This window comes from Penicillium odoratum (genome assembly GCF_028828045.1).
Source record: "Penicillium odoratum strain IBT 22623 chromosome Unknown utg000005l_segment0_segment0, whole genome shotgun sequence".
In the NCBI taxonomy this organism is placed as follows: domain Eukaryota; kingdom Fungi; phylum Ascomycota; class Eurotiomycetes; order Eurotiales; family Aspergillaceae; genus Penicillium; species Penicillium odoratum.
The window spans coordinates 4,809,858-4,822,187 of NW_026643147.1; the positions used below are offsets into that span (position 1 = coordinate 4,809,858).

The 12,330-nt window shown below is 50.3% G+C and overlaps 6 protein-coding genes across 6 annotated transcripts; 3 read left to right on the top strand and 3 right to left on the bottom strand.

The window, feature by feature from the left end:
* Positions 1 to 338: 338 nt before the first annotated feature.
* On the top strand, positions 339 to 1,031 carry rpp1 (ribosomal protein P1; the record flags this gene model as incomplete). The annotated part of the gene is made up of 4 exons (XM_057141278.1): positions 339 to 407; positions 583 to 660; positions 793 to 928; positions 985 to 1,031. 4 exons carry the CDS (start codon positions 339 to 341, stop codon positions 1,029 to 1,031), a joined length of 330 nt encoding a protein of 109 aa, XP_056995284.1.
* An 818-nt stretch (positions 1,032 to 1,849) lies between these two features.
* N7520_007345 (PQ-loop repeat-containing protein) lies at positions 1,850 to 3,061 on the bottom strand (the record flags this gene model as incomplete). The annotated part of the gene is made up of 5 exons (XM_057141279.1): positions 1,850 to 1,996; positions 2,054 to 2,112; positions 2,165 to 2,214; positions 2,268 to 2,878; positions 2,972 to 3,061. 5 exons carry the CDS (start codon positions 3,059 to 3,061, stop codon positions 1,850 to 1,852), a joined length of 957 nt encoding a protein of 318 aa, XP_056995285.1.
* Positions 3,062 to 3,697: 636 nt separating this feature from the next.
* On the bottom strand, positions 3,698 to 5,887 carry N7520_007346 (transcriptional repressor TCF25 family protein; the record flags this gene model as incomplete). The annotated part of the gene is made up of 1 exon (XM_057141280.1): positions 3,698 to 5,887. The coding sequence occupies one exon, from the start codon at positions 5,885 to 5,887 to the stop codon at positions 3,698 to 3,700; it is 2,190 nt and encodes a 729-aa protein (XP_056995286.1).
* A 286-nt stretch (positions 5,888 to 6,173) lies between these two features.
* Positions 6,174 to 8,087, top strand: ptcF (type 2C protein phosphatase ptcF; the record flags this gene model as incomplete). The annotated part of the gene is made up of 3 exons (XM_057141281.1): positions 6,174 to 6,844; positions 6,895 to 7,908; positions 7,976 to 8,087. 3 exons carry the CDS (start codon positions 6,174 to 6,176, stop codon positions 8,085 to 8,087), a joined length of 1,797 nt encoding a protein of 598 aa, XP_056995287.1.
* Positions 8,088 to 8,780: 693 nt separating this feature from the next.
* Positions 8,781 to 9,785, bottom strand: N7520_007348 (putative mitochondrial export translocase Oxa2; the record flags this gene model as incomplete). The annotated part of the gene is made up of 1 exon (XM_057141282.1): positions 8,781 to 9,785. One exon carries the CDS (start codon positions 9,783 to 9,785, stop codon positions 8,781 to 8,783), a length of 1,005 nt encoding a protein of 334 aa, XP_056995288.1.
* Positions 9,786 to 10,029: 244 nt separating this feature from the next.
* On the top strand, positions 10,030 to 11,792 carry N7520_007349 (alpha-1,2-mannosyltransferase ALG11; the record flags this gene model as incomplete). Its single annotated transcript, XM_057141283.1, has 2 exons — positions 10,030 to 10,406; positions 10,463 to 11,792. The coding sequence occupies 2 exons, from the start codon at positions 10,030 to 10,032 to the stop codon at positions 11,790 to 11,792; spliced, it is 1,707 nt and encodes a 568-aa protein (XP_056995289.1).
* Positions 11,793 to 12,330: the final 538 nt, after the last annotated feature.

Here is a 12,330-nt window from a genome sequence, read left to right on the forward strand (position 1 = left end):
TTTTGGATCTGGAAGGACAATATCGCACTTGAATCAGAAATGAAATGAGTTCGTGCAAACCCCACAGTCTGTGATGTCAGTTCGGGACCGATTGATATCGTCCTGCGATAGCTGATTACTGCGTGATTATGTCATCCATACAAATTTAGCCTAGTGCATATTTCTAGAAGTCACGTGCCTTTCGATGCGCTAGTCCATATTGGGCCAAGCCCTAAGCGAGGGCTTTTTCCCACACACGCCAAGCAGCAGTTGCCATGTTCGGATAGGCTTTTGATACCCTTCACTCTCTTCTTCTCTCCCCATCTTCAACTTCAACCCGGTCAACCCCAGTCGACAAAATGTCCACCTCCGAGCTCGCCTGCTCTTACGCCGCTTTGGTCCTTGCCGATGATGGCATTGAGATCACTGTACGTATTTTCTGAGATCGAGAGGGATCACGAAGATGTGACGTGGACAGAGGTCCCCCGCCAGTATCTGTTCTCTGCAGATCTTGAATCGCATAAGAAGAGAGAATTGGCGGGCACTGGATTTACTGGGCCACATCAAATTCAGAACACAGGCTAACTGAACTTCGTTTTCCAGGCCGACAAGATCCAGACCCTGATCACTGCCGCCAAGGTCCAGGAGGTCGAGCCCATCTGGGCCACCATCTTCGCCAAGGTAAATTTCTAATCCCGCCTCGTCAACAATCAATCGCACTCTCCGCTTTTCCACGAATGATTTTTTGGGGGAAATTACCGATATACAACGAATTCAATGATCAGGGACTTACGCGATTTTTCTTTCTACCAGGCTCTTGAGGGCAAGGACATCAAGGACATGCTGACCAACGTTGGCTCCGCTGGTGCCGCCGCCCCTGCTGCTGGTGCTGCCGCCGCCGGTGGTGCTGCTGCCCCCGCCGAGGCCGCCGCCGAGGAGAAGGTTGAGGGTAAGTTTCGATTCGATTGGTGTACATGTTGGGATGGGTTGCTAACCCCCACACAGAGAAGGAGGAGTCTGACGACGACATGGGATTCGGTCTGTTTGACTAAGCGGTTTAACCGTTACGAATTTGAAGTCGTTTCCTTTTTGCTCTTTCCCTTACCTTTTATTCCGCTGCCGCCTTGCGGCTCCCTCGACGATTCTCTCTTGTACTCGATACTCCACGACCCCTGCTACGAAGACCTAAATCACGGGGAAGAAAAAAAAGAAAATAGCAAAAGATTCAAACGGACAAGGACATTCAATGGAGACTGGGTGCTCGGTCTACCTCCGCATCGAGTCGCGGAGGTAGAATCGATCGGATGCCTTTGTGATTCCGAGACTTTTGTTGCTTCCAGGATATTAGGGGAATTCAAGAGACGTTTGGCACAACTTTTTTCTCATTTGACCATGGCCTACACCCAGGCATGGCAGGTAGATGTATGATGTGTTTCGATTTCCCCATGAATGAGTCATGACTCGTTTATGGTCTCATGCTATGCGCCACGACCTATGAAATGCTGTTTCTCGAACTTGGTCTGGGGTATATCCGTAGTCTTGCGATAAAAGCCCTCATTGATTCGGGTATTGGTATAGTATGACGTAGAAACTATTTGTATGGTTTTTCATACACTTCATACTATGCAGTCTAATGTGGCTGTGGAAGAAAGTGCACGCTTGCTTTCCGGTAATGATTCATTTGCTTTTTGCTTATACCCCAGCTATAATAAAGATAACAAAACGCCGTGTTCGCTCCCAAGACCAAAACTTCAGCTCCACCCAAGCGCATGCAAGCCGTTGTCAACAGTATAGCCTGTGTAACTGTGTACAGTGGCTGCACCTAGATCAGTGTGACATAGTACAGACACAATAAAATATTCAGATAAAATCAAGACACTGCCAACAGAGGTTCTTGTGCAGCATAGATGCGGAATTGGGCGAAGATAACCACATCTTCAGCCATAGTTCCCAAAGATCCGATCAACCAGGGCAGGTTGGTCATAACATAATTTCGTTCCAGCGAGTGGGCCAGAATCTGTTCAGTTGTTAGTAAAAGGATACTTTCCAGTAAACAGAATTAATTATCACATACCCCGGCGCCGTATGTCAAGTTACCCAGGAGAGAAAGGATGAAGAACAAAAGTGACAAGCCTATACAATGTTAGTGTATACCCCATGTTGAGATACGATCGAGTCGATCTACCTTCACATGACTTGTCGCAGTAGTTCTTGTAGATCTGAGGCAATCTCGCTCTACAGCAAAGTCAGTATCAATCAACAGTCCACAAAGGAGGTAATTAACGTACCCCAGATAACAAACAGAACTGAAGTATCCCAAAATCTGCCCTCCAGTAGCCATATCTGCCGCACCCACATCATTGTGCGGCGCCGGTGCCGGCGACCACATGCCAGTCTGCCAAGCAATAGTCCAACCAGCCATGCCAACAACGAAGATGCCCAGCACGCTAACACAGTTCTTCAACCAAGCCTTCCGCCCATACTCACTCTCCTCCACGATCTTCGCCAAGGGATCCTCAACCTCGCTGTCCCGGCGTCCAACACCCTGGTACCCGCGGCAAGAGCCCGAGGACCGCCGCCGCCCATTAGAACCCCCAAGCGAATCGCTAAACCGCCGACCAAGCAGCGGGGTTGTGGGATCAAGCGTCTCGGTCGACGAGCGCCGGCGCCGGTGCACAGAGCCAGGGCGAGAGTTCCTTGCTTTATAATATAGACATTGCGCAATGAGAACACCATCCGCCAGGCAGAAATATACAGCAATGGCGACAATGACGGGTACTAGGCCAGCTAGTACGCCGCCTATGAGGTTGGCGATATCACCGATGAACCAAACGAGAACGAAGAGGAAGGAGATTGCTTCGGCATTTCCGTTGCGGTAGTTTTCAATCAGTTGAGGAACCTATTTGATGATCCTTTTAGATTTTATTTTTCGTAGTTTTCTTCGCTGTGTCTTCGCTGTGCAATTGCGGCATAGCTTGGTGGAGTGACGTACCAACAAGAAAATCCAACAGGTCATAGACACCGAGCCTAGAAGACCGGACGCTGCCTCGGAGGGCGTAAGAGGTACGGGAGTCTCCGACATGCTGAGATTCAGAGTCGCGAAAAAGATATGTGGTCGCGAACCTGAGAATGTTTTCTCAAGATTTTCGTGGGGGCAGGGGAGCGGGTGCGGCTGTGCCGTCCTATGACACAATCGATCTCAAGGTTGGATCCCTTCCGGAAGAATGTCAGAGCTTAGAACTCATATGAGAGACTTGAGAGAATAGAAAACATTAACATTTGAACCTTCACCTGACTAGAAAAGAAAGAAAACCCCCAAACTAGTACAAATCTGTACTGTTGCATTATCCGATAACACCAAATATCTGTCAACCAATCACAGGTGCAGCTCTGTCTGATTACCTCTAGGGCTGCATCATGCAGATTCTGACTGCATGATAAGGTAACTTTGATCACACGTACTGACCTATTCGGTTCTAGGCTTTTTTATGGTATACAATATTGATGTCTTGAGTGACCTGCACAATTTCAGATTCGGCGATAGTAAAAACCATTTTACTTGAGTGGATATATATCTATATACACAGCCCAATACATCCATGTCGCAGACCTTACAGAGGTACATACTGGCCACTTCTATTTTTTTTTGAAGAGGAGATTGTGTTGTTACACATATAATGATTGCTTGTTTGTATTTTTTAAGTTCTACTCTCCAGTCTCAATCCAGATCGCTGGGATTAGAGATTTCCTCTTGCATCATCTCAAGTTCATCCTCGAGCATGGTCACTGCAAAATCACCAATAATTTCCTGAACCGGGCCATGCAGTAGCCGCTGCTGAGATGTCTCGGGTTGGATTTCTGAGAGAGCCTCCAGATAATCCGTCAGCGGGGCATAATCTACCACATCGCCCCAGTTACCGCGGTCTACACCGTGCTGAGCCAGGAACATCTGTAGTGACTCCAACCCATCCTGCAAGAGCCATTGCTCGAGAACTTGCTGATCCCCCGTCAGTCCACGCGGCCGACCACCTGCATGGTCAGCGGCGCCATCTTCAGCGATGTTGTCTTCTCCATCGGCACCATCCCGGAAGCGGGGGAACTGGATACCACCGTTGTCCATCTGATCCAGAAGATCACGCAGCCACTGTGGCCGCCCACCCTCGGGGATTCGTGAAAGGTAAGAGGGTGTAGGATCAGACTGTTGGCGGAAGGCTTCTGACTCATAAGGGGGTAAAGGATCTGATGCGGAAAGTCGACCAGACACGAAACGGTTGGGCAGATGGGTGGTCACACTCGGAATGTCTGACAAGATTACATGACGAGCAATATCCAAGGTGATCTTCGGTGGCTCGATGGGCTCTGAATCCCCGGAAAGTGTGTCGGCAACTTCCATGATCAGGGATACTGCTTCAGGGGTGTTCCAAAGGTCCTTGCAACGAACAATATAGAGTTCTGTGAGAAGCTCATGGGATCCAGTTGGAGGCATCTTGCCCCAGATCTGCTTAGGAATGTGTTGAAGGTCCAGCTCCTGAGCCAGCCGGTTGAAGATCCACGGGAAGCGAGACATAGCGACTTGAAGTTGCTTGCGACATTCCTGAGGCTTCTTCAGACGGATATAAGCCATCACTAGCGAGCACTGGATGTTAGGGAGGTCGGCCCAGTCGCGGCGGAAGCGAGTCTGGGTGCAGAGCTCCACAAACTGCGCATACTCCCGACCACGCAAAGCGAGAGAATCGACCATCAACTTCATGCAGTAGGGATCCGAATCATCCAAGCTAAGAAGCAGCTTGGCCCATTCGTAGGCTGTTCGCCATGTTCCCTTCATTCCTAGATTCGCAATATACCTCCATCCCACAAGCCATAATTCTCGATTCTCCGCGTGCAAGAAGTCAAGTCTGGCCTGGCCTGCCTTGAGTCGACTACCAAATGACGAGTGGGCCGAGCGACCTATATTGAACAGTGCTCGTTCTAAAAGATCGGCAGAAACAGCATGGTCACTTTGATGCTTGGCAATCTCGGAGACTTGAAGCAGAGTAGAAATGTGATAAGGGTTGTATTGAAGATGTTGAATCAGTCTCTGGGGATCCATAGACTCAACACAAAGCTCGAACTGATGCTGTACATCCACGTACGCCGCATTGTGTAGGATCTTGTAGCGTATATCCCCCGAAGAGAGCTTCTCAACCATCTCCATGCCCAGCCCTCCACTCGGAGCCCGAGGCCACTCCTCCTTTCCTTGCATGAGTGGATTTCGCCGTAAGGTAACACCTCCCAGACTCTGGCCTCTGCTGGCGGGACTGTATCGTCCCGTCAAAGCGCGACCTAGATCGACAGCTTCTTCCCGATTGCGATCTCGACGGCGGCCCGCACCTGCATCCTGATCGAAATTTTCCAACGCGACATTTCCAAACAGTCTCCGCATCTCGTTTGTCGGGTTGAGAAACTTGGATTCGATCGACAAGAGCTCATCGGTGGTTTTTGGAAAAGAGACATCTTGATTGGAACTAGGAGCAGCTGACAGATCAGTCCCAGCTGACTGCCCTCGAACGGCTAGATCTTTCAGGGCTCGATCAATCTCGTCTAGCTCGTCGTCATCCTCAGCTTCCTCCCGCGGCTCTGCTGGGGTCTTCTTGGCCTTTTTCTTCTTCTTTTTCTTGCTTGAGCTCTTGGGTTTTGTTGGCTCTGGCACAGGCTCTGGGGCTTGAACCACAGGCTCTTCCACATAATCCTCTGGATCGCCATCCTCGTTATCATCATTGTCATCGTCGCCGGCATTTAAGAGATCGAAGGCATTAAACTTGGGCTTGCTGAGGCGCGGCGGGGTGTCATCGTCACTTGTCTCATTTAGCTGCTCAGCTTTCTGCAGCTCTTGCTCGCGTAAGAGCTTACGGATTGCGCGAGAGGACATTCCGAAGGGAAAAAAAAAGAAAACGGCAAACTATCACCAATAATTAAAGGTTTGCGACAAAGAGCTTGAAATCCGATTAAATTCCGCGGGGAATGACGACACTTCCTCATCCAGCCTAGTGTGGACCTAGCGCACGTGATACCTCTTATCATTTATCGCCGCTCACTTGTTGTCCTCCATTCCATTAGGGTGTGTCACTTCGCCGGACACTTGACAGGATAATTTCAGAAACTTCAGTCCAGCATTGCTGTCGCCTTTACAAATCCTTGAACACTCGCCAGAATCAATGCGTCAGGCGACATTGCAAGCTTTCCGTACTGCTAGGCGTGCCCCAGTATGGAAAGTTGCCGGTAGACGGCCGTGTCCGCTTTCTTTCAGCCACAACCAGGTACGAGGCCTCCGGCCATACTCCGGCGGTCGACGCTTGTCAAATACCCCCACGGCGCTACAATCCTCCATGCATTTCCGCAAACTTTCCCTTGCCGTGATTTCGACCGTGGTCGCTTCCGGGGCGTGGTATGCGTATCAGGGTGACGGCGCTCAGTCATTAGTAACACAGGTCCGAGGATTCGCCTCCAGCGCGATCACATCTGCCCACGCCGAGGGCCCTTCAGACCCGACGCGCCGTGGTCTATTGGTCAGCAACGATCAATTCTATACCGCGACGCTTTCCGGAGACCAACCGCTATCGAAAACGACCGACGATTCGGAGCGGCGCATGTTGAACATGTTGACACCCGAGCAAGCTACCGAGCATCTGAGGAAGCATGAGGAGTCTTATCTTGTCAACCGTGGCAATGGTGTTGTTCGATACGACATTTCTCAGGTTCCCAGCAATTCGCCGATCGAAGACGACCATGCCGAGCTGACTGTTGAAGTACCCTCGTCAGTGGCAGCTAATAAGAACGGAGAATCCAGCAGTGATTGGTCGTTCTGGGCGGTATTCGATGGCCACTCGTGAGGGATACTTTGTACAAGTAGTGAGAAATGTGCTGACAACATGGTAGGGGATGGACCACGTCTGCCAAGCTCCGGAACGTACTTATCTCATACGTTGCGCGGGAGCTTAACGCCACATACAAAGCTGCAGCCACTGACCCGTCGGTTCTGGCACCCTCATCAGAGGCTATCGATGCTGCTATTAAAAAAGGATTTGTCCGCCTCGACCACGATATTGTGAACGAGAGTGTCGACAAGGTCCTCAAAGCCAAGTCGCGAAGCATGGCCGCTGAGCTTCTTGCGCCTGCCCTCTCTGGATCCTGTGCCCTGCTAAGCTTTTACGACTCTCAATCCAAAGACCTGAAGGTAGCAGTTGCAGGCGACTCTCGCGCCGTTCTTGGTCGTCGCGGCCCCAACGGAAAATGGACTGCCACAGCACTATCCGAAGACCTGACTGGTGGTACACCCTCTGAGATTAAGCGTCTGCAAGAAGAACACCCTGGTGAGCCTTACGTAACCCGAAATGGCCGCATCTTGGGACAACTGGAACCTAGTCGCGCCTTTGGTGATGCGGTCTACAAATGGAGCAAAGAAATCCAAGACAAGATCAAGGGCCAGTTCTTGGGTCGTACTCCCTCCCCACTTCTCAAGACTCCTCCATATGTCACTGCGGAACCTGTCATTACTACCACTAAGATTGATCCCTCTAAGGGAGATTTCGTTGTCATGGCCACCGATGGTCTGTGGGAGATGCTGAGTAACGAAGAAGTTGTTGGCTTGGTCGGTCAATGGATTGAGCAGCAGCAGTCTGGCGCTGGATCCAACAAGGCTTGGCTCCAGGGCTGGTTCTCTTTCGGCGGCCAAAAGCACCTGCCTGTCGAGGCAGCTGGCGATGTCTCTACTGCAGGCCAGCGCCGCCCGATTCGCCAGAAGCAGTACGATATTCCCGGCGCAGACAGCCGGTTTGTGGTCGAGGACAAGAACGCAGCAACGCATCTTGTGCGCAATGCCATGGGAGGGAAGGATCAAGACATGCTCTGTGCTTTGTTGACTCTTCCTAGTCCTTACTCTCGCCGATACCGGTATGTTCTATTCTACCTCTAACCGCAAAAGCGAGACACAGTACAGATTCTAATTTGTCAATTTTAGTGACGACGTCACCGTTGAGGTAATCTTCTTTGGCCAGGGTCCCGACTCTCGTACCATCGAGCTGAACAAGGAAGCCAGTGCTGCTGAACCGGCTCCCAAGGCTAAGCTTTGAGTCTTATGATTTGGCAGTGATTTGTTTTAAGAACCTCTCATTTCCACCATGGCTTATGGTCCTGCCGCATTGAGGCGAAATATCAGAAATGATGTATTTCAAAATTTCAATAATTTGCTACCCCCCGCACTGGAGTTATCTTACAAGGAAGCTGGCTCAGATGGAGGTTTTCTGTTTAATTTTTTCTGATATCCTCAGCACAGACACTTTGAATTCTGTATGAATGAAAGGTCTTGCAATTGACCGATTTTGATATTCCATTACAATGCATAATCAGCACGAAGTAACACTCTGTAAGCATAATGAGGCGGAAACTCCTGACATCGGGGTTGAATTATACATGTAATTGGGTTTCAACACATCAAAATATGCGATATTGTACATATAAAAGAGATATTATACAAGCGACGACGCAAGCTTATTTCTTCGACAGAAGAATGGAGGTCTTGGACAATCATTCTTCCCCCATATCCCCTTAACGGCGTAGGTTCGTCTCGCGTCACTAGCGTGTTTGGGGTTGTCTTTCTGAGTGTTTCAAAATGACAAAATAGTATTTATGGATTGAGGGTGCAAGAGACGATGTGAGCATAGAAGTTCACTGTCTTAGGCTCATGAAGGCTTGCACAGTGTCAGTCAAGCCTTCCAATGGAAGATTGGTAGTAATGGATGCTGAAGATTTCCGCATTAGAATGGTTATGATCTCAATTTCAATCTGAAAGGATCTCCAGCCTGTGAGAGTTTGATGTGTTTTGTTTTGTAAGCTGGAATCGGCGGCCTTGAGAACAAGAATTTGTCCAGGAACCAAGTCTGTATAGTCGCAACATTGGTACTGGTTATCCAGTATATCATAAGCGCAGTAGGCATCTCATGATACCAGCCCGATAATCCAACATTGACTGCAAGGACCTGAATAAACACGCGCATACCCGTGAAAAGGAATGATTGATACATCTGAAGCTTTGGCATATCAGACATCTCCAACATAGAGGTTTGTTTCCATCCCAGGTTCACATTCAGCAGGATGGATGCTGTGAGCAGGGCAGGTAATGCTCCTGTGGGGTCACCGGCCAGAAGATCAGGGAACCAGAGAGCGCCTTCATTGGCGAGTGTTGGCTCGACGGTCAAATGGAGGGACTTGACTGCTTCTGCTGCTCCCTCTTGAGTTGGCTCGATCAACGAGAGTAACCAGGGTACCAGACCATTTGTGCTCCCGCACATTCCGCGGATACTTTCCATAAGTGATATCCAGACGGGCAGCTGGGCGAAAGTCAAGAACTTATACCAGGAATGTACGCCCCATTGTTTTCGTGTTTGAGCCGTCCATGCATGAACTTTTTTCATGACTTCTGGGGCCGACTCCCCTTTTTTCTTTCCTTCTTTTGTGAACTTCATCTGGGCGGACAATAATAACGGCGCTATATCGCGTTCGCGGCGTGCGTGGATTCGTGTAAAGAATTGGAGTGGGAATCCAATGGCTGTTCGGACAAGAACCGCTGTAAGAGGAATGGAAGCGACCCATGGCAGATGGGTGACATTGTGTACGCCATGAATTAACCCAGTAGAGGCATCCAATGCGACATTGATGAGACTGGGTGCTGGTTTGGTCGGGTGGAAGTGTCGGACATGGGACAGCGTTGCCGGCAACGAGGCATTTCGAGGAGCTCTAAAACCCCGCGAAGAGATGCGAAGGGAATTCATAGCCGATATGGCGGGGCGACGTCCCAGCCCACGCAGAATCAATCAACAATTGGTCTCTTGTGTTGTCCAAATTGAAGTTGATTCGGAGAAGGAAAAACGGTCTCCACATCATGTGACGCGTATGGTTAAGTGACAAGTCACGCATTCTAGCAACACGTCAACTTCTCTGAGTTGAAATAAACCATTTTAATTTCCCCTATCTTACTACTTAGTAGTATGCGAGGATCTTGACCAAACTGCGACCATGGCCTTTTTGTCAACTGCCATCCTCGCCCTTGTGGTCCTCATTACCTCCGTCTTCTTCCTTCCACAGCTAGCGGGGACGCTCCTCGGTCTAGTATTTCGCAGCGCGGGATGGCTGATCCGCCAACGGACGCGCTCTCGTCGGGACTATGTGATTGCGCGGGCGCGATCTGACGAGGAGGAATACCGTGCGCCCAAACCCACGACCTCTACAAACTCCTTAGCCCGGAGTCAGGTCGAAGATGAGGATTGGGAGAAGGTTGATAGCTCTGGTGGGGCAAAGACTTCCTCTAGCAGTGATAGCGGAAATGGTTCAAAGAACGAGGGAGCCAGCTCTGACGAATGGGACGGCATTATTGGATTCTTCCACCCCTTTTGGTATGATATACACATCCTAGTTATATGTACATCATTTGTTTACTGACTATTGATAGTAACGCCGGCGGAGGTGGAGAACGTGTACTTTGGGAAGCAGTTCGCGCAACGCAGAAGCGCTGGCCGAAGGCTGTTTGCGTGATCTACACCGGAGACCATGAAGCCAACAAGGCCACAATGCTTGAGCGGGTGGAGAACAGATTCAACATTCAGTTGCACGCCCCGACAGTCGTCCTACTTTACCTGACGACACGCAAATACGTGGTCAGTAGCTCATACCCGTATATGACGCTGCTAGGGCAATCATTGGGATCCTTAGTGGTCGCCTACGATGCTTTCACGCTTCTAGTCCCCGATGTCTTTGTCGATACTATGGGATACGCATTCACACTAGCGTTATGCAAGTGGCTTTTCCCCACAATCCCGACTGGCGCGTATGTCCATTACCCAACCATTTCGACCGACATGCTCGCCTCCCTCGATGACCAAACCGGCGTGCAAGGCATTAACTCCGGCGCCGGAAAGGGGCTCAAGGGAGCAGTCAAGCGCCGTTACTGGCAGCTCTTCGCCCAGCTCTACGGCTGGGTCGGCCGCCATGTAGACGTGGTCATGTGCAACTCCTCCTGGACAGCAGCGCACATCCGTTCGCTCTGGGGCACGGGCAAGACCATCGTAAACACCGATGAGGGAACCCCCGCATCACCGGCCGTCGTTTTCCCACCAACCGCAGTCACCGAGCTCCAATCAAGCATCACGGTCGACGCTGAGAGTGAGAGAACCCGCCAGCCCGTCCTGCTGTATATCGCGCAGTTCCGACCAGAAAAGAACCACCCGCTCGTTCTGCGGTCATTCGCGCGCTTCCTTCAAGAACGTTCCCGGAACCCTGTTTTCGCAAATACTCCGCCCCCACGTCTCGTGCTGATCGGCTCAGTCCGCCACGCCAGCCCTGACGAAACACACATCTACAACCTGCGCCTACTAGCTCACGAGTTGAAAATCCGCGATCAAACCACCTTCCTAGTTGATGCCAGCTGGCCCGCTGTGCTATCCCACCTCAGCTCGGCCTCTGTTGGCGTGAATGGTATGTGGAACGAACATTTCGGGATTTGCGTCGTCGAGTACCAGGCTGCGGGTTTGATCTGCGTAACCCATGACTCGGGCGGGCCCCGGGAAGACATTGTGATTGATCTTGGGGACGGAGCGACGGGATTCCGTGCCGAGACGGAGGAACAGTTTGCAGCAGCGTTTGAGGCGGCACTTGCTCTTCCCGTAGAAGAGAAGATTGCAATGCGGCAGCGGGCGAGACGGTCAGCATTACGGTTTACGGAGGAAGAGTTCGCCAAGAAATGGTTGTATCAAGTCCAGAAGTTGGTTCAGGCATCGCGATAGATGTTTCGCATGCTCTCTGCCTTTGTTTATTTTGCCATAGATCAAATCCTAATGACCCTCATTTGGTTACCTTGTAGATATCTCTGATCTGTTGCTATCTTATTGCCTAATATACCCTTATCATCTATATATGAGTTCGTATCATAGAACAGTCGACCCAAAGCATTCGTTGTAAGGGTTAAGCACAGTAAGAGGTGCATGTGAATTGTATCAGTGTGGTATCGTACTCCATATCGGATTTTGATTATATCCTAGGTAGACACGGGCCCAAGGCTCATTGCTTCGTTCACCACCAGCAGATCCCTGCACCAATGAACTAGCCTGCTGTTCCGCGACATCGAATATAAACTAACTCGGTTTCTCCTCGCCAGCCTCATAGCTTGTGATAATCTTCACTTCAAGCTGGTAGATTCATGGAAATTGGCCCGGAGAAATGAAAGAAAAATGGGGATGTGAGAAATTGGGGTCCTGCACCCTGATCATAACCTGCTTCTTAAAATTCTCGTCTGGTACAGTGAGACGGGTTAGGGGGTAGTCT